Source organism: Bos javanicus, chromosome X (assembly GCF_032452875.1).
Source record: "Bos javanicus breed banteng chromosome X, ARS-OSU_banteng_1.0, whole genome shotgun sequence".
In the NCBI taxonomy this organism is placed as follows: Eukaryota; Metazoa; Chordata; class Mammalia; order Artiodactyla; family Bovidae; genus Bos; species Bos javanicus.
Genome location: NC_083897.1, coordinates 81,047,038 through 81,073,230, shown reverse-complemented (window position 1 = coordinate 81,073,230; position 26,193 = coordinate 81,047,038). Strand labels below are relative to the sequence as shown.

Genomic DNA, 26,193 nt, shown 5'->3' with positions numbered 1-26,193 from the left:
CTCTGTGTGTGTGTGTTTTTTTTTTTTTTTTAATCTACCCCCGTTTGTTTTTCTTGGTGTCAGGAGTGAGTGCCAAAAAGCTTCAAGTTAACTCCTCTTTATCTGCAGAATTCGGGGGGTTCTGGAAGCGGGCATCACAGTTCAGTGTTGCCAGGCACTTTTGGGTTGCTGCGTCACTCTTATCTAGGGGTTTGGCCCCCGTGCCCCCCGCCCCCATCCCCCCCCGCGGGCCCGCCTCCCGTGCCTCCCGCCCCCACGGGCCCCCGCGCCTCCCGCCCCCGCGCCCCCCCCACCCGCGCCTCCCGCCCCCGCACCCCCCCCACACCTCACGCCCCCCGCCCCTGCACTCCCACGCCCGTGCCCCTGTGCCTACGCCTGCGCCCCATGCCCACGCCTGCGCCCCTGTGCCCACACCTGTGCCCCCACCCCCACGCCCCTATTCCTCAACTTCATGCGTGATTGAGGGAGGCAAAGGAACCTAGAGGCATGGGCAATTCAAGCAAGAAACGGGGCTCGCTTATTCAAATCCTTGCAAATGATGAAACTTCCGGAGGATTTGGCTCGGTTTTTCCCTGTCGCCCCCCAAAATGAAGGATCGCTAAACTACGTTCTCTGTGTGAAATGGCGCATTCACTGTAGAAGTAATGCACGTGATTCCGGAAGCACTGTTCCAGGGCGCCAAATTCATAACCGCAAAAATTTGAATCTGCCTGGTGAACACACTGATAGGTGGGTATAGGGAGGGCGGGAATACGTCAGTTCCTACCAATTGCTGAGCCCGGGCTCTATAAAAGGGCTTGCGCTTGGCGTTTGTTACAGTTGCTCGGGACCTTGCACGCCATCCACTTGTCTGAGGAGAGCAGCGATTGACTAGGCCAGAGGCTGCAGAAGCAGGTAGGTGAACCGAGGGTACCAAAGCGAGAGCAAATCTTGAAACTTGTTGCGGTTGAGCAGACTTCATTAAAGTGAGGACCACCATAAGCCCTGGACACTGATTGTCCGTGAATCTTGAGACTGAGATTTTGGCAAAATATTTTGCCTGTTTGCACCTAATGCTTTTGGAAGAAGGAATTTTTGTGCATGTATTAGTAATATTAACTCCGCTAAAGATGGGGGATGGGCAAGCAGATATACCAGTTTGGGGCATAAGGAAATAGAGGCCTGGGAGGTGGCATGCAACTGCAGCAGGGTGGAAGGCTGACTGGATGGAGGTTGGAGTATGGAGGTAGGGGCGGGTGGAGGCTGGGTAGGGGTGCATGTGCGTTCCTGGGGGAGGGTGGGGGAGGGGTGGGGTGGGTGGGGGAGGGGTGGGGTGGGGGAGGCGTGGGGTGAGGTTTGGGAGGGAGGCAGGGGCGTCGATGCCTGATCAGCTAGGGGTGAGAGGCAAGTGTGGGAGGGGGGAATGGAGGAATCGAGGCCCAACTGGTGCAAGACTTAGTGCGGGCACTGGGAGGTGAGATGGGGGAGGGGTCTAGGTCCCTGGGGAAGAGGAGGTGGGAGTCGAGGCCTGATTGGTGCAAGGCTGGCTCCAGGCAGCAGCAGGAGAAAGGTCTAGACCTGTTTGTGAAGGATCTCCTGAGGAGAAGAGGCAGAAACACGGTGAGTGGAAGTGTGCGTGAGGGGTGGTGGAGGTGTCGAGGTCTTACTGGTTCAAGACTGGAGGGAGGAGGAGTGTAGGCTTGATTGGTGCAAAGGTGGCGGGAGGGGGAGGCAAAGGACGGGGAGAGGAGGCACTATGTTGAGTATGATGGTGAACAGAGGGTTCGAGGCCTGATGACTGCAAGACTGGCTGAGGGAGAAGGTGACAGTAGGAAGATGGAGGTGTGGGGGGAGGGTGACCTGATCCTCTGGGAGGAGGGGGTTGGGGAATTTGTGAGTTGGATTGAGGTGTGTGGGCATGTGTGGCCTGGTCTGTGTAAGTCTAGCTCTGAGCAGAAGTAGGGAGGTGGTAAAGGTGGGGTGTGAAAGCCTGATGGAAGACTTTCTTGGGGTGTGAGGTAGAAGTAGGTGAAACAAAGATGTGGGAAGAGGGGAGAGGGTGGTGATGTGTGTGTGGGTTAGGAATACATTTAAGGGTGAAAGAGCATTGGGCCAGGGACCAAATAGCGCATGCTAAAGCCATATAACAGAGAGAAAATTGATCTGGAGGCTGATGAATGAGTGCTCTCGCCTATTTCTGTAATAGGTGGCGGTTGATGTGACATAACATCAGGAGCCCCCATGTGCTTTGGATGTTCTGACTGACCTTGGTGGGGCAAGGTGGGAGAAAGGTCGACAATAAACAAATTTAAATACTTCTTATTTCATGGAGTGAAGTTTTGGTTTTAAGTTACAGTGAAGAAGCTGCTTAAAGGCAAATGCAGAGTGTAGAAACATCTAATTAGTTTTGGTTTCTTAACAGATGTGGACATGTCCAAAGAAGGGGTTGACGGTTTGAAGACCAAGGATGATAAATGGTGAGATTTGAAAAAATTGTTTTCAAACCGATTTTCTTAAAAAGTATACATTTATGTCATTTAGAGTCTACATAATGTATAATTCGGTTAGTCATAAAATGAGAATTGTGAAAAGAGATTTTAGAATCATGGGAGTCCAGCCTCCTATCCAATGCATAAACCCTCTATATAAGAGCTCTTTTAGCGGCCAGGAGTATACAACTCCATGAAGCAACTTAATGCGTTGTTGAACATAATTTCTAGAAAGCTTGTCATTCTGATGACCATCAAGTCTGTCCTTTTGTTATTCGCACCCCATTGTTCTCAGTACGCCCCTCTAGAAGTGCACAGATGAAGTATTTTTCTTCTCCGTGATAGGTATTTTAAAATAGTTGTCTCATCTCTTAAGTCTTCATTTTCCTGAAAGGTTGCTCTCTTTTTCTTCTTTCTAGGTAAGATAAACATACAGATAAGTGTATGGTGTGGAAGAAAGTAGAAACCATAGACTAGAGAGTCTAGAAATTGACCCAAATGCATATGAAAATTTAATTCATGATGGGGAAAAAAAGACATTTCAAATCAGTGGGGAAAAGATAGATTCACTGACAAATAATTTGAAGATAATTGGTTGACCATTTGGAAAACAGCAAGAATTGGATTCTTACCTCATCACTCCTTATAGCAAAATAAATTACACACGGATAAAATACTTCAAAATTAGAAGTGAAACCATTAAAAATGCTAGAAAATATAGCTGGATTTTATTTCCAATAATTTTGAAGTGAGGAATGTCTTTGTAAATTTAATATCTTAACAAAAACATAAAAATGAACGAACTGACAAAATATTTGTATTACTTATGATAAAAGTCTATCTTCCTTAGTCTACAAAGAAAAAAGTTAACAATTAGGGAGTTCCCTGGTGGCCTAGTGGTTAGGATTCTAGGCTTTCACTGGTGGCCTGGGTTCATTCCCTGACTGGGGAACTGAGATCTCACAAGCCATGTGGCATGGCCAAAAAATAAATAAATAAAAGCAACAATTAAAAGGTGAACAAAGAGAAAATGGGCAAAAGTTTTAGAAGGTAGTTATCTGGGAAAAAATACAAATGGCCTATAGTCATTAAAATTTATTCGAATTTTAATTTTATTATTTAAAGAAATTTTAAACAAGTTACCATTTTTCATATATCAGATTAGCAAAGATTTAAAAAATTTTGATAATACCCAGTGTTGGCAAATCCATAGGGAAATTTCATGCGGTCATGGTAGGACTGTAAATTGGTACAACCTTTTTGGAGTGCAGTCTGGCAATATGAAAATTTTAAATGTCCATGTCCTTTGAGCCAGTAATTCAACTACAAGGACTTTTTCTTTTTAAAAACAAGTGGTTGTTTCATACATGTTCTTTTTGTAGTTCACTCTTACTTTCTCTTGACTCCTTCCCCCTACTTCTCCCATGTCCCTTCTCCCTGTAACTCATGCTCATTGGATCACATACAAACATACACAGACTGTTTTGGTCTTTGTTCAGTTCTGTGGATGAAGGACGTATGATTAATTACTAGTGCACTGAGAAATACATACAAGCATGTTTACTGCAGCATTGTTTGTAATAACACAAATTTGGAAGGAGTTTATATATCCTAAGGGTGTACTTGAAATAAATTATGGATCATCCAAAAAAAAGTGATAAGAACTATATATGCTGATAGTAGAAGTACTAAGATCTATAAAGTCAAAAACTGTAAGCTGCAGAATAATTCATAAAGCATAATACTATTTATAAGAAAAAAGTTTTGTGCACTTGACTTGTAGGGGTATGTGCTTATGCTTGAGACAAAAACTGTAAGCTGCAGAATAATTCATAAAGCATAATACTATTTATAAGAAAAAAGTTTTGTGCACTTGACTTGTAGGGGTATGTGCTTATGCTTGAGAACTTTTCTAAAAGAATAAGAAACATGATTTATCTCTGGGAAGTGGGACTGTTGGAAGAACAGGGACAAAGTGTTTCTCTACTCCTGTGTATTTATCAGTCACAAAACTGTCTGGTAAACACTTTTTCTTGATAGCCTTTAAAATGGGGAGGATTAATAAAAGAATGCAGCAAACAAACATTTGGAAACATATCTTAAGAATTAATAGAAAGAAATGCTAATTTAAAATTATTTACTGCTTAAATTAGCAAATTTTAAATATTTAGTCTTATTATAGTAATATTCCTGACACCGTAAACTAGTACGACCCTTTGGAAACAAATAAGGAAATGTACTTAGAGCTATAAAATTTGTCCTACTTTAGACTGAGTAATTTGACTTCTGGAACTCAATCCTAGAAAAATCCAATTTATGAAAGTAATTAAATGCACAAAGATGCTAGTTGCAGCATTCAACTAAAGAATCAAAGTAATGTGTGTGTGTGATCAAAAATGCACAAGGTAAAGTCCCGGCTCTCTCCATGACCCTCAGTAACATGCCCCAAATAGGGAATTCCCAGGGCACTTGGTTGTCATTAGTTCTCCCCTAAGAAGCAAGCAAGTATATTCTGCTTTATAAATCAGCCCCTTGAAAACTTGGTTAACAGGAATCATTCCTCTAGCATTTGATGAAAAATTGAGAAACCTGAATTCCTGAAGCTATAGATGCAAAGACCAGATGCTGGACTTCTGCTTGGAGATTGCTCTTGAGGCTGGACAGCAACCTGCCAAGCTCTCCACCTGCCCCCGCTGCAAGTTAGGGCCATTATGTCTCAGTATCTGGGCACTGTATTTTCATTAATGCAGGTGATATTGTTAGTTGTTTGTTTATTTTTGCTTTAGGCTGACTCTGTACTTCAAACTGTCTCATAGATGGGTGTATATATGTAATTAATTTTTTTCATTTGGGAAAAATTTTTTTATTGATAAATCTTGAGACAGTATTGAGTAGATATTTTAAAAGGCCCCCCGTTTAAAAATTTATTTATTTTTAATTGAAGGATAGTTATAATATTGTGTTGGTTTTTGCAATACATCAGCATGAATCAGCCATAGGTATACATATGTCCCCTCCCTCTTGAGCCTCACACCCCTCTAGGTTGTCACAGAGCCTCAGTTTGAGTCCCCTGAGTCACATAGCAAATTCCCACTGGCTATCTATTTCATATTTGTTAATGTATATGTTTCCATGCTACTCTCTCCATTTGTCCCACCCTCTCCTTCCTACCCCTCCCCCCGTCCATAAGTCTGTTCTCTATGTCTGCATCTCCATTGCTGTCCTGCAAATAGGTTCATCAATACTGTCTTTCTTGATTCCATATATATGTGTTAATATATGATAGTTCGTTTTTCTCTTTCTGACTTACTTCACTCTATATAATAGGCTCTGGGTTCATCCACCTCATTAGCACTGACTGAAATGTGATCCTTTTTTATGGCTGAGTAATATTCCATTGTATATACTTATCACAGCTTCTTAATCCATTCATCTGTCGATGACATCTAGGTTTGCTTCCATGTCCTAGCTATTGTAAATAGTGCTGCAATGAAAACTGGAGTACATGTGTCTTTTTCAATTTTGGTTTCCTCAGGGTATATGCCTAGTAGTGGGATTGCTGGGTCATACGGTGATTTTATTCCTAGTTTTTTTATGGAATCTCCATACTGTTTTCCATAGTGGCTGTATCAATTTACATTCCCACCAAAAGTGCAAGAGGATTCCCTCTCCAGCATTTATTGTTTGTAGATTTTTTGATGATGGCCATTCTGACCGGTGTGAGGTGATATCTCATTGTAGTTTTGATTTGTGTTTCTTGATGTTGAGCATCTTTTTGTGTGTTTACTAGCCATCTGTATGTCTTCTTTGGAGAAATGTCTGTTTAGGTCTTTTTCCCACTCCCCTCCCCCACTTTTTGATTGGGTTGTTTGTTTTTCTGTTATTGAGTTGCATAAGCTTCTTGTATATTTTGGAAATTAATCCTTTGTTATTTCATTTGCTATTATTTTCTTCTATTCTAAGGGTTGAGTTTTCATATATGTAATTAAATTTTTAAGTGGAAAAATATTACTTAACGAGATCTAATAGACAAAAAATCCTTTAAAAATGAGGTTCAATGGGGATGCGGGTGGGAGGATGGAAAATAATGAAAGGGATCTTTGGAACCACTTTTTGAGATTCATTCATTTATTCAGCAAATATTTATTGAGTACTGACTTTGTACTTAACAGTATGAAACAGACACACTTCGAGATCCATGTACAGGTTACTGTCTGAAATGGGAGATAGATGCATATAAACAGGCAATAAATAGTATAGTGTGTAAATGCCGTGAATGGGGGAGAAGTACATGACCCTATAAGATCTTGTTTAATTTTCATAGTAGCCCTCTGAGATAAATGGTTCTTTTACAACTGAGGCCCAGGTTTGATTTACAGAAATCTAGGTGAGCGGTAATGATGGTTTAGAGTAGGGTAGGGTGGTGATGGTGAAGTTGGAGAGATTTGGGTAAGTATAGAATATATTATCGTTCAGTTCAGAGACTTTCCCCACATCTTAACATTTCTGAGGCTGGGATGCTTCATACATTTGATAGCATGTCATCATTTGATAGTGTTTTTTCCTTTCTTAGAGGTACATATAATAATGTATTAGATTAGATGAAATACACTCTAGAAGTAGAGCCAACAGGTCTTGCTGATGGATTGGATATGAGAGGTAAGAGAGCAAAATCAAGGATGACTCCTAAATTTTTGGTTTGTATTACTGGTTTAATGGTAGTGCCATTAACTGAGATGAGTAAAACTGTAAAGGAACAGAATGGAAGGACAAAATTAAAAAAATCTGTGTTGGCCATGTCACACTTTAAATACTTAGTAAATATCCAAGATATCACATAGATAGGTGGAGTTCAGTGGAGAGTTCAAGGCTAGAAATATAAGACTGGAGGACATGGGGTCTAGGGATAGTCGAATGAATGACCCAGGAGAGGGGTCAGTCCTGCAGCACAGCATGGAAGATGGCAGGAAGCAATTCCTTGAGAAGGCTGCAGGGGAGAGATCCAAAGAATAAGGGAGGGTATGGCCTTAGATAGTGGAGGGGACACTGTGGTCCTTGTTAAGGCAGAGTCGGTTTTAGTTACAGACAGGTCAGTAGATTTGTTGGTGGGAGGATGAGGGTGTTCCTGCGTGATTACCTCTTATTTTCCCAGTGATTTATGGGACAAGGTTGTTGAGGTTTTGGCACTCTGACGGCAGAAATGCTACTGAGATACATAATACAAAGAGTAGGGGACTGGTTTTCACTGAGCAATCAAAGCCTAATTCATACTCTCTGGTGCTCACTGAGTAGTTTTTGTTTTTTTGTTTTTAAGCACAAGATTCTTTGTTTTGTTAATGACTACCACACAATAAGCATGCAGAAATCCCATATTGTAAAAATTGCCCCGTTAGACTCACTTTAAAAATAATTGGATCAGAAAAGCAAATGGGTCACCTAGTGGGCTGGCTATTATAGATGCTAAATAAATGGCTGAATCAATGAATGAATGAACCATAGATGTACCCATCCTTTTTAATTATTCCATATTTATTCAGAAATTACCAATAGAATACAGGCCCATGTTAAAAATAAACAATACAGAAACATCTAAAGTAAAAAGTGAGAGTCAACCTCACATGTACACACTCTCCCATTCTTTTGAAGTAATAATTACTAATAACTTGATATTTATTCTTTTATATCTTTTTCTGTAGTTATAGAAAAGCATAATCTGTGTGGTTTATGGCTTCAGTTTTAAAGGGAAGATCTCTGGGTACTTAAAAGTTTTCAAGGGCTTTTATTTGATGTATCTTCAAAGCTTTCTAATATAATTTCTTAGTCCTTCCATGGTAGAGTTCTGGGTAAGCCAAATGGCTTTTCTTAGGTGCATATATTTTCTAATATGCACCTAGTGACATGAGTCTTGAAACACTTTCTAGGGACTTGTACTCCTGGTCATAAATTTTACTGAAAAGGGTACTACATTCTGCTTTTTTGACCACCTATTTCTTCCTTAGTGCTGTCCTCAGACCTTTTTACTTTTCCTGTTGGTTACCTGCCAACCCAGAATTCGATGTTTTCTCTTTGGGGATTAGAGTGGAACTCTGTTGTATAACTTTTTGTGTCCTGTTTCTGATCCCTGATTCCTTTTGTTTGACCTCTAAAGAAAATGCACATGTGTGTGTGTAACACAGAAGTGTGTGAAAAGATAGATGATGTATGAATCACATTTTAGTTTATATGTAGTGATGTATATTGATAATAGATTTCATATAACCAAAGTCACGTTTTGACCCATACCTAGGAAATCAAGAGATTTCATTCTTGATTGAACAAAAATGACCTGAAGCCTACTATTGAATAAGTCCAGTGTGCAATGACCAATAAATGAATAGAAAACTTAATCAAGGGGGTGAGCCAACGTGTGTGTTTAAAAGGTATATAATCAGTCCAGTAATCAATCTCAAGGCCAAAATAAAAGTCTACAAGAAGTGGTTAAGGCTGATTTTTATATGTAAAACCTTATAAATATTTTGTAAAACCTAATAAATATGTAAAGGAATATAAATATACGTTAAACCTTAGAGCTATGATGCCCAATTTCTTCAGCACTTTACTTTCCTCTGTTAGCTGTATGTCACAATAGTTCATAATAAGATTACCCATGAGTAGGTCCTAGAATTGGAACCTGGCTCCAGCATGGAAGTATGGCTTTTCTGAGCTGGATTTTGAGACTCTCCAAATCATCATGAGTGGCTGATTTAGGGGCTGTCCAGTCACTTGCTATTTGGTGAGCTAAAGAACCCCCTGCTGGAATGTGCTTTGGTGTCACCTCAGATGGTACAGTTGTCCCTCAGTATCTGGGGTAGGGGGGGGGATTGCTTCCAGGGCTCCTCTTGGATACCAAAATCCTTGGATGCTTAAGTTTCTTACATAAAACTGTGATAATTGCATATGTTGTATGCACATCCTCCTGTATACTTTAAATCATCTCTAGATGACTTATAATACCTACTATGATGTAAATGCTACATAAATAATTGCCATCATGTAGCATATTCAAGTTTTGCTTTTTGGAACTTGCTGGCATATTTTTTTTGAGTGTTTTCCATCTGAGGTTGACTGAATCAGCAGATGTGGAACCCTTCAATACAGAGGGCTGACTGTAATGTGAAGCTCAAACAACCAGCCAAGCAGCCTGCTGCTAGCTGGGGTAGAATGAGTGCTAGGGCCTCTGGCAAATTGTGAGGCAGGGAAGCAATGGACCCAATGTCATGGTTCACCACAGGGAGCAGTTGCAAGTTTGAAATCACCCTGTGTTTTCTCCCCAAGAAATGCACTTCAGCATTTGTGCATTTACAAGCAGCAAAGCCCCAAAAGGTGTCCCCCTTGCTCTTTTGCCCTTTTGATTTTTAACTGTAATCTCTGCATCCTCAAGTCCTTTTCCCTGTGGTCCCTTTCTTGGAATTCACTTTCATATCTCTATTTTTATTTTTAACTTTATTTTTTACTTTTTGGCCCTACCTCATAGCATGTGGACTTAGTTCCCCAACCAGGATTTGAACTTGCTTCCCATGCATTAGAATGTGGAGTCTTAACCACTGGACCACCAGGGAAGTCCTCATATCTTTAAATAGAAATATACCACTGGGCAGAAAACAGGCTTCTCACTGATAGCTAATCATACTCAACTAACATTCTTTCCCTGACTTTGTGCAGTAGAGCACAAAGCAGCTTTGAGCAGCTCGTGGCTTCTAATTTTTCTTCTCCTCTACTACTGTGATCTTCACTTCATAAGCCCTTAAAAGCCTTTTTACATTTCAGAAACTCAGATTGGTGGTTCTTTTCAGAGATTTTTGACCTTTGGTAGCTTTCCTTTAAAACAGAATGTATGTTAGTAGCTTTCCTTTAAAACAGAACGTATGTTAGTAGCTTTCCTTTAAAACAGAACATATTTTATTTTGCAGTCCCATTATTACTGTGGACTCAAACAGTGATGAAGATCCTGACTGCTGTAAGTAGAGTCTCCTCAAAACAGTAATTAACAACCTAAAGCGTAATTTAGCCATGTCTTCATAGAGATGACTGAAATGTGATTTTGGACATTTGGTATAAGCTGTTCTAGCTTTGTTTCTTCTAGGGCTCTCTAGATTGGTGAAACAAAGTTTATTTCCCTACTGTGAGGAGCAGAGGATGTCCTCTGTGCTTCTTTTCCAATTTGCTTCCTGTCCTTTTTTTCCATTATAGATCTCTGTACTTTTATCTCCTCTCTGTCTCTCATGGGAGATGACTTAAAGAGTCCACCATAAATTTTAACCAAGTCTAATTTATGGACTTTGGTTTTAGGGAGTTAAAGACATAGGTAATCAGATTTGACCATGCTTCACATGCTTACTAATGCCCTCTTTCTTTGTCTGATTCAGATATAACTGGAGTGAAGATGAAGATCAACAACGTCAGGTGGGTAGGAGAATTGGTGAAAGTTGACTTTTTTAAAGGAATAATGTTTGGGTAAGATGATTTCAGAATAAAAATCACATTTTTTCTGTGAATCCTATGTTCAGGGTTATAATGGGTGTTGGATCTCACAACTGGGTTCAAAATACTAGACTCCTTATCACTGGCCCATTATCTAATTGGTCAGTTTCTTCTTCATGTCTCTTTGAACCATCCCTTAACTTCTAGTCTCCACTACTAAGGCCTTTATCAGTTTTTACCCTTGTATTCATGCAAGGGCTTCTTAAGTGGGCTCCTCACCCTGATTTATTCCTCCTCTGATCAAGTCAGTATTCCGCTTCCAGATTAATCTCGTGAGACACTGCTTTGATCATATTAATTTTCTATTCAAATTGTCTATCTAAGGGAAATCAAATAGGTAAGCCTAGGAGTTAAAGTCCTCTGTGAATTGGCCATAACCTGTCAGCATTATCTACTACTTTTCCTATTTAGGAGTCCTCTGCTACACTACGGGGTGTTGCCCAGGTGCCAAACTATAGTGCTAAATTTACTGGAATGAATCTGAAATAACTTGTTTCCATATCAGCTCCTTGAATCCTGTAGGAATGTGAATTGGTCATTTCTGTTTCCCACACGAAGACAAAATAATGCTGTCAAGTGGGAAAATGTTTTTCTGGCTAGTTCTGATTTATCTCTGTTGATTATTTTTGCAGCATGCAAGCCACCAAGCCTGACACCAATGTGTGAAGTCAGCAGTTGCAATCAGCTGAAATTCTAGATCTGAATAATGCATTGTATAAAGCTATCTATTGGAAATGATCAGTTTTGTTATTTATATTTTTGAAGTTAGGTCTGTTGAGGTATGATTTACATACAGAAAAACTCACTCTTTTTAGATATACAGTTTGATGAGTTGACAAACGTATATGGTATGTATATGGACTAGGTACTGTAAACCATCACCACAAAGATGCAGAATTTCCATCATTGCGATTTACATTTTGAATGGTATGTCATAGATCCTTAGAAATATCCTGATTTTCAGTATTATATGCTATAGAGCCCTTGATTGAAAATAAATTTAAGAATATCCGATTGGTTTCTTCCTGTCTCCACTAGATAGATGTTGAACAAATATGTAAAGAAAATCCATTTCGAGGTGTCTTCCTGGAGTGACCACAGATCTTGATCCAGTTCTGGGGCCTTCTATCTGTGGGATACTGTAGGAAGGGTGGATTTGGGGAAGAAGGTGATGTGTTCAGTTTTGGGTATGCTGAGATTGAGGGGCCTACAGGCAGGGCTGATATTAAAAACATTTAACAACCAAGAGATACAGACAGGGATTAGTCAGGATGGCTGCCTGACTGGTTCAAACAGACGCCACCAATAAACAGTTGGTGAGGCTGTACCTGTGTAGACTGACTAAAAATTGACCCTACCCATAGGACATCCAGGTAGGACATTGGCACTATGGAGCCAGAAGTCAGAAGCAAAGTTGGGCTGGTGGATAGATAATGTTTACCCAATCCTTAGGGATTGATTGGCTTGGCATGAAAGGGATATGGATAAAACCTGGGGACAAGCAAGGAAGGGAAATGAGTGAGAAGGAGTGGGCAAACAGGTGAGAAGAGAACCAAAATCAAATAGTGTCCCAGGAGTCAAGAATTTTAAGGATGGAATGAATGGTGAACAAGAGAACAAAGGTCTATAAACTTGGCAGCTTAAAAGTGGTGAATATGAAGGAAATGGATGAATAGATTTGTGTCTGTAACGAGGGCAGACAAGTTCTCTAGCAGCATTTTAGGTAGTTTTCTCTCTCATCATAAAGGTATATCACACTTATACACCGTGTAGGAAATAAAGGTCATGAATTTCAGCCTTCTGGAACATGTGACCCAAATACCTGGGACAGCTGAGAATGACAGTCCCAGAGGTGTGCCCACAACACCCGCATCCTGGGTGTCACAGGGATACTGCTCACTTAGAGAGGTGGTGCTGGCTTTGGGCTGCAAAGAGTAGCACCCGGGAGAAACCTCCCCACCGAGGCTGCCTCTCTGCATCTGTGGTAGGGGGATCTCAACGTGGATAGAGAAATGGCAATTAACTAGACTTTTCCTTAATCATTTTCCCCTCACACCAAAACCATTTGAACACATACCCTCTGACAGCCCACTTCAACTCTCAATACTAGACAGATTCCTCCCTTTGAAAGGATTCAGACAGATGGAAAGGTTTGGTAGGAAGGTAGGAAAGATGGAAAATCAGGAACAATGATTGAGTAGTTCCAGAGGAGGGGAACAGAGTTACTTTGGGAAACCAACAAAATCATTTCAAAGTGATTTTGCTCACTGGAGAAAAGTATAATAGAAAATGCAATGAAAAGAAGAATGTTGCTTTCATGCTTTTGTTTTTCTCTGTCCGGTCACTCAGCTACGTGGTGATTGACTCAGACTCTGATAATGAATACATCCCTGTGAGAAAGAAACCTAAGATACGTGAAATGAGACGCAAAGGCAAGTATACTACTAACTTAGAGAAAGAGCTGTGCAGTGCAGCCTCACCACACACAGTCATCTCAGGATGAGAGTTGGCAAACATTCTGTTTTGAATCATTCCGTAGTGAGTGCCACTGTTTTTCCTTCCTATGTGCTGGATGTGGATATGGCTGGGTCCTCTGCACTCCCTGGTTAATTTCCTAACAGAGCAGCAGCTGTTCCTGCTACCATAGAACCCAGGCATCACCCTCTGTAGGGTTCTTACCTACTCAGCATTATGTTGCAGGAGCAGAGGAATTTAGGAACTCACCCTGAGCAACATGAATGTTGCGCTGCTCTTCTGCCTTCCACTCTTCATCTCTGTGTGTGGATGACAGGGAGGAGGAAGGGACGCATTCTTTCCAGTCTGATGGAGATCAGGATGTGTGAGGCTTACAGGCTAGCTGGCGGTGATTTCTCAGGGGTACACTTGTTTTCTCTGTCTAGCTGTTTGTCTTTGCCTTTTGCTACCCTCTTTATATTTTCTAGAGAGTCCTGTTTTTCTTAGTGTGTATTTGCCATAACAGATCCTTGCCTCTGAATTCAGAGGCCCTCATCACCTTCAGGAGGTATGGAGTTTTACTTGCAATTCAGAACCTGTTCAGTGGGTTTGAGACATAGGAAGACTAGGAGCTTCTTAAACCTTTGGGATAGTATTTTACTGATCTCCGTTTGCTTAGGACCTGACATAGGGCAAGAGACACAGGCACCTGCTTAAAGTACTGGCACCCGTAAAAATTCTGGCTGCTACTTTGGTAACTACCCCCTGAGATAGCATTGGCCAGATTCTGCTAGTTAACCTGGGATATCAGAGCAGGGAAAGGATAGGTGGCTTGGAACCCTCATCTCCTACTGTTTCATCACCTGTCCCATCTGATTTCTTTTTTCCCCTCCTCTCTAGCTCTGAGTGGATTGCCTGAATAGGGCGGAGGTCCAGGTGCAGAGTAGGGGGTGTAATATGACAAGCTTCTGCAATGTACACAGAGCCCCAGGGGACGTAGCTTTAGCGTAGGGGCCTGAATGACAAAGCCAAAGTCAGTTGCTGACTCCTTTAATCAGAAGATCCATAAATCGGGTTGATTTACAATATTTTGTCAGTTTCAGGTGTGTTAGTTACATAGCAAAGTGATTAGGTTACGCACACACATATATTCCTTTTTTCTATTATTTTCCATTTTAGTTTATTACAAGACATTGAATGTAATTCCCTGTGCTATACAGTAGGTCTTTGTTGGTTATCCATTTTACACATTGTAGTGTGTATATGTTAATGCCAAACTCCTAAATTATCTTTCGTCCCTCGCCTACCTCTTTCCCCTTTTGTAACCAGAAGTTTGTTTTCTAGGTCTGTGAGTGTTTCTGTTTTATAAATTTGTTCATTTTTGTCCCTACTTTTTAGAATTTAAGTTGCATGTGGGAAATCTTTAAATCTTTTAGGAAGGATGACTTTTTTCCGATAGGAATACCCACTGCTTTTTCCTTCCTTACTGCATATCTGCAGTTCTTTTTTTTAAGTTCTTTGATAATTTAAATCATAGATGAAACTCAAAATATATTATCCCAAATATGGAATTTTAGGATAAAGAGTTTTTGCACCATAAATACATTTTTATAACTTGTCTGTGCTGTGATTTATATTTTTTACATCCAGAATCATAGAAATCTAGATGCTGAACTCTTGAGCAGAACCCAGACAGCTTGTGTCTTAGGCATACTGCCCCTTGTTTCTAGATGAATGGATGGGTCCTCCGTGAGGCTGGGGACCATCCCAGTGTTCCCAGGGCCTCTTGGTGCTGGCATCAGAACTTCTCTCCTCATTTTCACATCAGTGTTTCTGAGAGCTTTGGACTTATGGACTAGTTTAAGAAAGAAATTTTAGGGGATAACAAAGGATTGCCAATTTTTAATTTGTCTAATGATGGAAATAAACTCCAACTATCATCTGTCAGCATAATTTCATAAAATAAAGAGCACCAAAAGTTTAATGACGACATAATCTCAAAATAAAGTACAGTCCTTTAAGTTACAGAAACCAGGCTTAATTCGCAGGGAGAACCCACTTTATTATTCTCATTTCTTTTTTTTTTTTTTTGCTTTGGCCCAGTGAAAATATACAAGTTTCAGACCTGTGGGAACCCCTGAGCACCTCCATGGTGCTACTCAGAGAATGTGATTTGAAAATTGCCTCTGGGTTTGAATTGCTATTTTATCTGTCACTGTTCTCAGTAAAATAAAGTAGCAGAGGGAAAACAGTCTAAAATAACTGATTCTTAACTATGATTCATTATACCACAGTTCCTGGCTTGTTTAATTTGTGCTCAATAATCTGAAGTTGAGGGGGGTGTGAGGGTGGGGGGAGTATGTTTATACATGATTGTGTTTCAAATTTCAGGTAAGAGTCAGAAAGTGTCTGATACTAAGAAGCAGCTGATCAAGGAGCCTCCAATAGTTATCAGTGATGATGATGATTTGGAGAAACCTGCGGTGATAGATAATTCGTATGATTGGGACAAAATTGTCAAAATTGACGAAAAGGATGAGATTGTTGTCCTCCAGCACAAGTTCTCTTCTGCAACTGGTAATCAGAGTCTTCAGAAAAATCTCTGCCAGCTGCAAAATGATGATCCTAAAGATAAACCAGAGATTTTAGACGGAAAGTTGTCAACTAATGAAGATCCTGTACCTGTGGTGGAACAACCAAGGAAAAGGAAAAATAAAACCAAAAACATAACTGTGCCACCTGGTAAGCCAATCAAACCAAGTGTGTCTGTCCCACTGACTAAGCCTAGTGCAACAAGTGTGCCAGCCAGGCTCGCTGTTCCCTTTCCCCCAGATACGTCTGTCTTGTAGAGTCTGTCTTGCTTATTAACCCTCTGCCATGTTTCAGCAGCTCTCTAGTGGCCAAGAGTGGCAGCCATCACAGTGAAAAGGCTCTTTCTGAGGAGGGGGAGGGATGGCCTTGTTGTCCTCATGCTCCCAGGCCTAATTGCCACTTTGCTGTAGGAAGCTGTAAGTCTGAGCTTCTCCTCCCTCCCAGGTTCCCAAAGTTCCCAGACTTCATCAGTAGTAAGGGCACTTACATAACTGTGTTAAGTATCTTTATGAATCTGTCCCCCTAGTCGATGGTGAGCCTTCTTTCTTTTTTCTTAGCTGCACCGTACAGCATCCAGGGTCTTAGTTACCTGACCAGGGATCAAACCCATGCCCTCTGCAGTGGAAGCACAGTGTCTTAACCACTGGACCATCAGAGAAGTCCTGATAGTGAGCCTCTTGGTGAGAGGGTTCTCACTCATCTTTTAGTCTCTCCCAAAGTCTAGCCTGGTAGTTGGCATGTAATAGATGTTTAATAACTTTTAGATAAATCAATGAAGGGCAGGGTACTACCTCCTAAATACATGAATTTCTAGCTAGTTCAGTGTAGTCGCTCAGTCGTGTCTGACTCTTTGTGACCCCATGGACTGCAGCACGCCAGGCTTCCTGTCCATCACCAACTCCTGGAGCTTACCCCAAACTCATGTCCATCACGTCGGTGATGCCATCCAACCATCTCATCCTCTGTTGTCCCCTTCTCCTCCTGCCTTCAATCTTTCCCAGCATCAGGGTCTTTGGCAATGGTCAGATCTTCGCATCAGGTGGCCAAAGTATTGGAGCTTCAGCATCAGTCCTTCCAATGAATATTCAGGACTGATCTCCTTCAGAATGGACTGGTTGGATCTCCTTGCAGTCCATGGGACTCTCAAGAGTCTTCTCCAACACCGCAGTTCAAAAGCACCAATTCTTTGGTGCTTAGCTTTCTTTATAGTCCAACTCTCACATCCATACATGACTACTGGAAAAACCATAACTTTGACTAGATGGACCTTTGTTGGCAAAGTAATGTCTCTGCTTTTTAATATGCTGTCTAAGTTGGTCATAGCTTTTCTTCCAAGGAGCAAGCATCTTAATTTCATGGCTGCAGTCACCATCTGCAGTGATTTTGGAGCCCCAAAAAATAAAGTCTGCCACTGTTTCCCCATCTATTTGCCATGAAGTGACAGGACCAGATGCCATGATCTTAGTTTTCTGAATGTTTAGTTTTAAGCCAACTTTTTCACTCTCCTCTTTCACTTTTATCAAGAGGCTCTTTAGTTCTTCATTTTCTGCCATAAGGGTGGTGTCATCAGCATATCTGAGATATTGATGTTTCTCCTGCCAATCTTGATTCCAGCTTGTGCTTCGTCCAGCCCAGCATTTCTCATGATGTATTCTGCATATAAGTTAAATAACATGGTGACAATATACACCCTTCACGTACTCCTTGCCTGATTTGGAACCAGTTTGTTGTTCCGTGTCCAGTTCTAACTGTTGCTTCTTGACCTGCATACAGATGTCTCAGAAGGCAGGTCAGGTTGTCTGGTATTCCCATCTCTTTCAGAATTTTCCAGTGATAAATGAATTTCTAGCTGGAGCAACTAGCAGTATGGGTGCTAGACAAAGGAAGAAAATTTGGCTTGCATACTGGATAAAGGTGCTGCCTAGGATGGGAACCACCCTCCTCAAAGCAAGTGTGTGAGCTATGCCACGCCATTTCTTTCTTTTTTTTTTTTTTTATTTTTAAACTTTACAAATTGTATTAGTTTTGCCAAATATCAAAATGAATCTGCCACAGGTATACATGTGTTCCCCATCCTGAACCCTCCTCCCTCCTCCCTCCCCATACCATCCCTCTGGGTCGTCCCAGTGCACTAGCCCCAAGCATCCAGTATCGTGCATCGAACCTGGACTGGCAACTCGTTTCATACATGATGTTATACATGTTTCAATGCCATTCTCCCAAATCTTCCCACCCTCTCCCTCTGCAACAGAGTCCATAAGACTGTTCTATACATCAGTGTCTCTTTTGCTATCTCGTACACAGGGTTATTGTTAGCATCTTTCTAAATTCCATATATATGTGTTAGTATACTGTATTGGTGTTTTTCTTTCTGGCTTACTTCACTCTGTATAATAGGCTCCAGTTTCATCCACCTCATTAGAACTGATTCAAATGTATTCTTTTTAATGGCTGAGTAATACTCCATTGTGTATATGTACCACAGCTTTCTTATCCATTCATCTGATGGACATCTAGGTTGCTTCCATGTCCTGGCTATTATAAACAGTGCTGCGATGAACATTGGGGTACACGTGTCTCTTTCCCTTCTGGTTTCCTCAGTGTGTATGCCCAGCAGTGGGATTGCTGGATCATAAGGCAGTTCTATTTCCAGTTTTTTAAGGAATCTCCACACTTCTCCATAGTGGCTGTACTAGTTTGCATTCCCACCAACAGTGTAAGAGGGTTCCCTTTTCTCCACACCCTCTCCAGCATTTATGGCTTGTAGACTTTTGGATCGCAGCCATTCTGACTGGTATGCCATACCATTTCTTATACTGCTTGTGCCTCTGTTGTCCCCACAATCTACCCTATGGTATATTCATGTAGCTTCATAATAGTCCTCGGTGCCTAGGATAGAATCCTGCCCCACTTACTCTGCCTGCAGCTCTGTGACTCATGTAGGTAAAACCTTTCATGCCCCCTAATAGAGTAGGATGCATGCTTCAGAGAGAAGCTTTTAGTTTATCCTTTTTAGTTTTTATCAACAGTAAAATGTTACTCTGGGCTTGTCTGTGGGGGCCTCTCCTGGGTTTACCTTCCTGTTAGTTGCCAGTTGGTACCAATTTTCAGGGTATGGATGAACTATTATCTTTTCAGCTGTTAAAGAACGGAAGAAGCGTAAGCCTTCAAAGAAGAAACCCAAGACAGTGAAATCTGAAAAACCCGAGCCTGGGTATGTACTGCTCACAGTCAGTGGCTCAGGAATTGACTGCACAGTTGTCACATGCGAAGCCATTCACTGGTCACGTGGGAGGGTCTTTGAGGGGGTGAAGAGGTCTGGTGGGCAGTGTGGGACAAGTTTTACATCCCTGAATTGGGAGGATAGACTCAGCAGCAGGAGGAAGGTGGGGAGAGGAGGAACCTCTGTGCCCCCTTCTTCCCTGTCCCTAGCAGAGCTGGTGTGGGCACTCCACACAGAACCCAGCAGTTCTGGGCAGACTGGAGCTTTTACCCCCACAGCAGCTCTGGCCTCTGAGATTTCCTTTGTCTTTAAACTCAGATTGTTTAAATGATGTGTAGCCAAACAAGATCAATTTTTTCAGTCTAGATACAGCCCTATGGCCACCAGTTTTCACAGAACTAAAAGGCAGTAGGAATGCTGAGAAGGCAGAATGAATGTGTTCCCATCCATTGGAATTGGGGGGAGGCAGTCAAGATTATCTTCCAGGGTTTCAGATGAACCCTTTAAAAAGTTTTTTTTTTAAATTGAAGTTTAGTTGATTTACAATATCATCTCAGTTTCAGGTATACAGCATAGCAATTCAGTGTGTGTGTATTTTCAGATTCTTTCCCCTTAGATGTTATTACATAATATTGAGTATAGTCCCCTGAGTTGTATAGTAGATCCTTGTTGATTATTTATTTTATATGAACCCTTATTCTTACTACCTATATATTCTTGCTAATTTTTGTATCTTAAATGTTAGGGTGAAAGGGATTGCTTGCAGTCCACTTATCGTTATTAAGCTATGTTACTTATATATTGATACTGGTATTATATTGTTATATATTATATTGATAGTGAAAACAGCAGTTTTAGAAAACAGTCATTTAGACCAAAGACATATTAATGCTCAAAGGAAGCAAAAAAAAATGCATTTCCTCACTTAGATTCCAAGAACTTCACTTTTTCTCTTAAAAATGTGATAGAGTGAACATACTTTTTTTTTTTAACTTGCATTCAGGAATAATGTATACTTCCATCTGAATTATGTTACAAAAGAAGGATTATATTTGAAGGACTGTATGTTTCTTTTTTTACCTGTATTTTAGGGCAATAAATGCATCTTAAGGGGAGAAGAAAAATGATATGTCAGGCGTGAGGGCAACAGAGAAACTGGACTTGAGTAGAGAGGCTCTCTGTTTCTGTGTTTCTCTTCAGTTTGGTGTAGCCTTTCTTAGATGGGCCCCCTTTTAGCAAAGCTTCTTGTCTGGATTCTTAGATCCATATTTAAGCTGCTTTGCTTCTAGGGACATGTGTCTTGGGGTAGGTCCCAGGTTGCTTTGCTAGAGAATGAGATGAATGAAGGAAGAAGCTGCTCCTTTGTGTCTTTGTCCTCTGCCTCATCCAAAGAAGGCTGGCCTGTTTGGACTCTTCACTGTTGCCTTGCTGCTTCCTGTTTTAGTCTGTAGGCTTCCTGTTCTCAGCATTGTTCCCATGGAGGCTGCTGGCTGGTCATGGTGTCTGATGTACCCGTCTGGGGTCTTGTTGGTTCCTCTGATGTGGAGATGCTCAGCCTGCAGTAGAGTGGCATCACCACTGAAGTGAAGGCTTGCTAAGCCACAAGCTGCTTGACATGAGCACAGATACATGCAGGGGTCATGCTCTCTGCTGAGGTCTGTAGAGGGTTTAGGTTTTTATCTGCCACCTTTTCTGATGCAAATTTGCTTTCAGAGCTAAATAATTGGAGGCAGAAATGTTAGTCACCCATATCAGGTTTTGGGGTGAGAGATTCTTACTTTAGCTGCCTTTGTCTTGTCTGGTAGTTTTCCCCCACCTGTAACCCGGGTACCTCTCATAGGGTTTTATTTTGTGACTTAAGGAGTAACAAGTGTCTTGGCAAAATCTCTGTTTCAGGAGTTCTGTTAAGTCAGAAACACTTCCCTATGTTTGCTAGTGGTTTATCTTTTCAGCTCTGTGGGCTGATCTTTTTGGATTTGTGGATTGTCCAAGCCAAGATTAAAATGCTTCAGTTTAAATAAATAGCTATTACAAGTGTGTGTTTTTATGGGCTCTGCACTATTCTTCTTCCTTTTTTTTTTTTTTTTTGCACTATTCTTTGTGCATTTGAATTATGCCTTGAAAGATGGGACAGCAAAAGTGGTCTAATGGAAAGACCACGAGATTTGGGTCGGTATATTCAGTGTCTCTGAACTTTGGGTAAGTCATTTAACTTCTGAACTTTTGTTTTGTCATGTGCTAAGTGGAAATGGAAAGAATAGTAGTGGCTTCTTTAGAGGATGATGTGACGATTAAATATGATGATGTAAAGAAGAAATTCTTGGCAATTGATGAAGCACTCCACAGAGGGTGGGTCTCTGGAGAAGTGGGGGTGTGACTATTCTAGGCCATGGACAAATACGTTTTGCCAAGGTATGAATGAACTATGTGAAATGTTAGTCCATGTCCTGGGAACATTTAAGTTGCTCGCTTTGGCCAGAGTGGAAATGGTAGCTAGAAATAGAGGTTGGAACCAGGTTGACCTGGGCCTTAAATGTTAGGCCACACAGAGAGGGACATCACTGGAACATGGCCTAGGAAAATTAATCTGAAGGTATATGTGTGTGGTTGGATTAGAAGAAAAAGAGCCTGTAGGTAAGGAACACAGTGGGATGTTGTAGTAGCAAGGCATAGAGAAGAGGACAGGAACTTGACCTAGGGTGATAACAATAGGGTAGAAAGGAGAGGCTGGCTGGAAAAGATGATGTGAAGCAGACAGTGATCTGTCTTTGTGCCTAGTTGAATATGGGGTGAAGGAGAAAATGGATTTTAAAATGTCTCGGGTTTTCAGCCTATTGTAACAAAAGTTGGACAATTAAACACATTTAGCTGGAGACATACTCAGGTTAGTTGGTTGGAAATTTGCACTGGGCACTTGTAAACTCAAAACTAGATCTTAGGAGAGAGGTGGAGACTGCAGATCCAGGTATGGGGTCGCTCCTTTTGGGGTTGGAACCATGGGCTTCACATCTCTGACAGTGTGCGGGGAGTGAAGGCAAAAAGGCTATGAATGGAACCTTATAGGAGATGCCCTCGTAGCAGGAGCTGGAAGGAAGAGAGACCAGCGAGTCTTCTAAGTCTCTCTTGATGTGACCTGTATATATGCATTTCTTCTATTGATTTCTTTTGCTCAATAAAACTCAGCTGAATTTACTTTTGCAGGAATTCTCAGTGCAAAATACCTGGATGTTTCTTTCATGGCCTTGAAAACTTAAAGGAGTATTCTGGAAGGAATTACAAACGCAATAAGGATGAACTGATTCAGAAAATCTATGCTCTGCTTAACAGATCTGTCTTTGATCAAAAGGTAGAGTCAATGAATAAGCACCTATTGAACACTTGCTGTATGCCCAACTCTCTTGGGTGCTAGGAGATGTGCTGATGTACTAACTGTATATTTCCTGCCCTTGAGAAGTGTGAGTTTAGATGGGGAGGGGAGATGAGACATGCATATGTGAAAGAAACGGAATGTTTTGTGGGTTATAGTATGTGGTCCAGACTGTTCCTACCACAGGCGATCAGCAGAGGAAGAAATCACTGAGAGCCTGAGCAGTTGGGAAATAGGATTGCCTGGAGGAACTGAGACTTGTTTTGGGTCTTGAAGGATGGTAAGGGGAGAGAACAGCAGTGGTTGGGGAGATGACAAGTGTTGAGGCTTGACTATCTGGAAGAGAGGGTTTGTGTTAAGGATACTAGGAAAGAGCTATGGCAGCTTGGGTGTTACTGAACCTCTGTTTGCTCATCTGTAAAGCAGGGGCAGTAGTAGTATACCTCCTGCCTACTGCACAGAATTACTGTTAGGCCTGGTAAGTGAATCCCCCTGAAGTACCTAGAACAAGGCCTATGATATGGTGAGCAATACATGTTAGCTGATGTAGGCCTGGTTAATAGGGGGTCTTGGGAATCAGGTTGGAGGAACTTAAATTGAAATCAGTAGGCACCACTGCCCAGGAATATGATATACCATGGAGTGGCTGCTGAAAGAAATGGTTTTGTCAGTAGCATGGGGGTGTGGACTGGATAGGAGAGAGTCTGGAGGCAGAGAGACCTGTGGTCATTAGGTTTTTCAGACTTTATTGTCTCTGGTGACAAAACTTTCTGCATGGAAAGTTCTTAGATCTTTCTAAAGGTTCCCCAACCTTTGGAGCCCTTCCTGATGACACTGATATTACATCAGATGACTCTGATGAGTGGAACCTTAAGTGTTCTGAGTTGCACGGTCTCTGTCTCCTAGCCCAGCAGAAGTGTCCTTCTTTCCTTGGCTGCCCCTGACTTTTGTCTCCATGCAAGGGAGCAGAGATTCTGCATTCATATTCTTGCAACAATCTTGTCTTTACCTGGGCTTCAGTTTACATTTTATTCTCCCCGGAATGTTAGATTTGCAAAACTCTTGAGTTGTTACTTTCTGGTCTGCTTTAGAACTGCTTTTTGATTTGTTCTTGTTTGCTTTTTGTTCTCAGTTGCCGGAGAAAATCGACATTGTCTGGAATAATAAGATGCTGAGAACTGCTGGCTTATGCACCACTGGCAAGCTTCGATACCCTAAGAGAGAGCGTTTTGCTAAGATTCAGATTTCTCTGAAAGTCTGTGACTCTGCAGGTGATGGTGGGAGTAGGGTAGCTCCTCCACCGTGCTTCCTTCCCACACCTGAAGGGTTACTCTTGGGTGCTGGTGTTCTCTGGCTGCCTGTATCACAGCTTTCCCTATCACTCCTGGGTGGACAGGTCTACTGTGTGTTGCTTGGAGGACATTATTATTGGATGTCTCACCACCACTGAGAGTCTAGTTTGTCCATATTTCTGCCGGGCCTAACTTAATTTCTGCAGCTCCCCATTGCAGGCGGCAGCATCTCCATTCTCCCAATAACAAGTTCAAGGGTCCCTATATCTAGCCTATCACTGGATGTTCATAATGACTCTCCTATTATCATTCCTTCTCTGTCTTTGCCTTTGCCCAGCTATGGACCCCTATCACCTCATTTTTCTCCCTGCTCCGTGTGATTTCCTGATAGGAAACCTCAGGCTTGCCAATGCCTGGAGTATGGCTTACGAGGCCTTTGTACTTTGCCCTCCTCCATTGGCTAGTCTTGTCTCTCACTATTCCACCTGTGCTTTAGCCAGACTTTCTTCATGCTGGCTTTGAAAATAGACTGCACACTTTCCTGACCCCAACCTTGGCTCACTTTTCCCACCACATCTAGAAAGGCCTTGATAATTTTGCCAGTCCAGCCAATTGTTAATTGCCCAGCTTTTCCATGGAGCTTCTCCTGACTAAACCCTACTGATGTTCTTGGAGGGTGGCGACTGGGTCTCAGCTGGATGTATTTGTAGCAGTGTCCCATAAAAAGAGCACACTGGAGCTTTTCTGAATGCACTTGCTCACCTGAGGCTCTCTGCCATTAACAAAATTGGGTTGAAGTAGGTTGAAATTTCACTTTCAGAATCCTGGGGAGATAACACTTCTTCCTGCCCACATATGCTTGTGGGTCTGGTCGGGTGGAGAGTCTAGGGGTGGTTGGGTAACAGACCAGGGGTAATTGGTTTAAGGCTCAGGATTTCTTTCCATTCCTCTCCTAAGACCGACTCCGAGACACTTTGACCCATGAGTTATGCCATGCAGCCTCCTGGCTGCTCGATGGCATCCGTGATTCTCATGGTGACATGTGGAGATATTATGCCCGAAAATCGAATATGGTGCACCCGGAGTTGCCCAAGGTCACCCGTTGCCATAACTACAAGATTAACTACAAGATTCATTACGAGTGTACTCAGTGCAAATACAGGTAAGACCCTTCTCCTTAGACTTTTCCAATTATGTTTTTACTGTGGCCTCCACATGGCTCTTCAGGAAGTACATAGCTATCTGACTTGAGTAAAACTTCTCTACACCTTTCTGTGTCTTCTTTCTCCATTCTCTTCTGCTTTGAGCTGGCCTGACCATATTCCCTTCCTGGTATCCCACTTTCTGAGATCCCACAGAAAACGTCTGGCTTTGGACCCAAGGCCAGCAGCTCTGAGAAGATGTGGAGGTACAGTAACTGATTCCTTTGCTGTGTGGTGTCTCTTTTCTCCTTAGGGTCGGGCGCTATAGCAAATCATTGGATACCTCCCGCCTCATCTGTGCCAGGTGCAAGGGCTCTCTGGTCATGTTGCCACTAACTCGGAAAGATGGAACCCCCATTAAGCCCCACGTGAGGCCATTTGCCAAATTTGTACAGGAGAATTACAGAAAAGTCAAGAGGGAGACAGAAGGGATAACTCATGGGGATGTGATGAGAAAGCTCAGCAAGGATTTTTTTGCCAAAAAACAAAGTCAGGGTATTTGAGGTTATCTGAGAATGTATTTGTGTAAGATGAGTCATCTTTGGCTTCATCTATTAGTAAGGAGTTTTAAGAAGATATATTTGATGCTGTGAAACTATGAATATTAGAATTTAAATTGTTTGAAAAACGCTTCCTGTTGTTAATGATGATTGTGCTTCACCAAGGGTTCTGTTGCTAACCATTTTGTGCTGATACTCAAGAGCCCTTTGGATCTACCTTGGGTCTTATATACTATTCTTAACATGTAGAACAAAATGTAAACTTGTAGAACGAAATGCAAAACATGTAGAACGAAATGCAAAAGAGAAATAAGTTTTTGAGAGTGGCAGGTTGAGAGAAGGAGAGACATGCTGCAAAGAGAACATGTTTTAAAGTCAGTATTTCAAAACCAAGGCTTCTGTCTGATGGAACCTGTTACACCTACATAGAAATAAGAGAAATGTGCTTCACGAGTTGAGTTGTTCTTGACATTGTATGAAGTCATCTGAAGCAATGTATTTGTTCGTAAAATAAAGAAGCCACCTAAGCAATGTAATTGTTCATGGAATAAAAATAAAATGTTTTTTGCTGTTTA

The 26,193-nt window shown here is 41.6% G+C and overlaps 1 protein-coding gene across 2 annotated transcripts; it reads left to right on the top strand.

Annotated features, from left to right (window-relative positions):
• The first annotated feature begins 742 nt into the window (after positions 1-742).
• Positions 743-26,193, top strand: GCNA (germ cell nuclear acidic peptidase). 2 transcript variants are annotated; one of them, XM_061409732.1, is made up of 11 exons: positions 743-894; positions 2,402-2,456; positions 10,418-10,464; positions 10,874-10,910; positions 13,338-13,420; positions 15,834-16,184; positions 19,173-19,248; positions 22,459-22,603; positions 23,757-23,895; positions 24,874-25,078; positions 25,372-26,193. In XM_061409732.1, exons 2-11 carry the CDS (start codon positions 2,410-2,412, stop codon positions 25,619-25,621), a joined length of 1,380 nt encoding a protein of 459 aa, XP_061265716.1. In that variant the 5' UTR covers positions 743-894; positions 2,402-2,409; the 3' UTR covers positions 25,622-26,193. The 2 variants fall into 2 exon arrangements, with proteins under 2 accessions (XP_061265716.1, XP_061265717.1); XM_061409733.1 differs by lacking the exon at positions 743-894 and adding an exon at positions 1,865-2,259.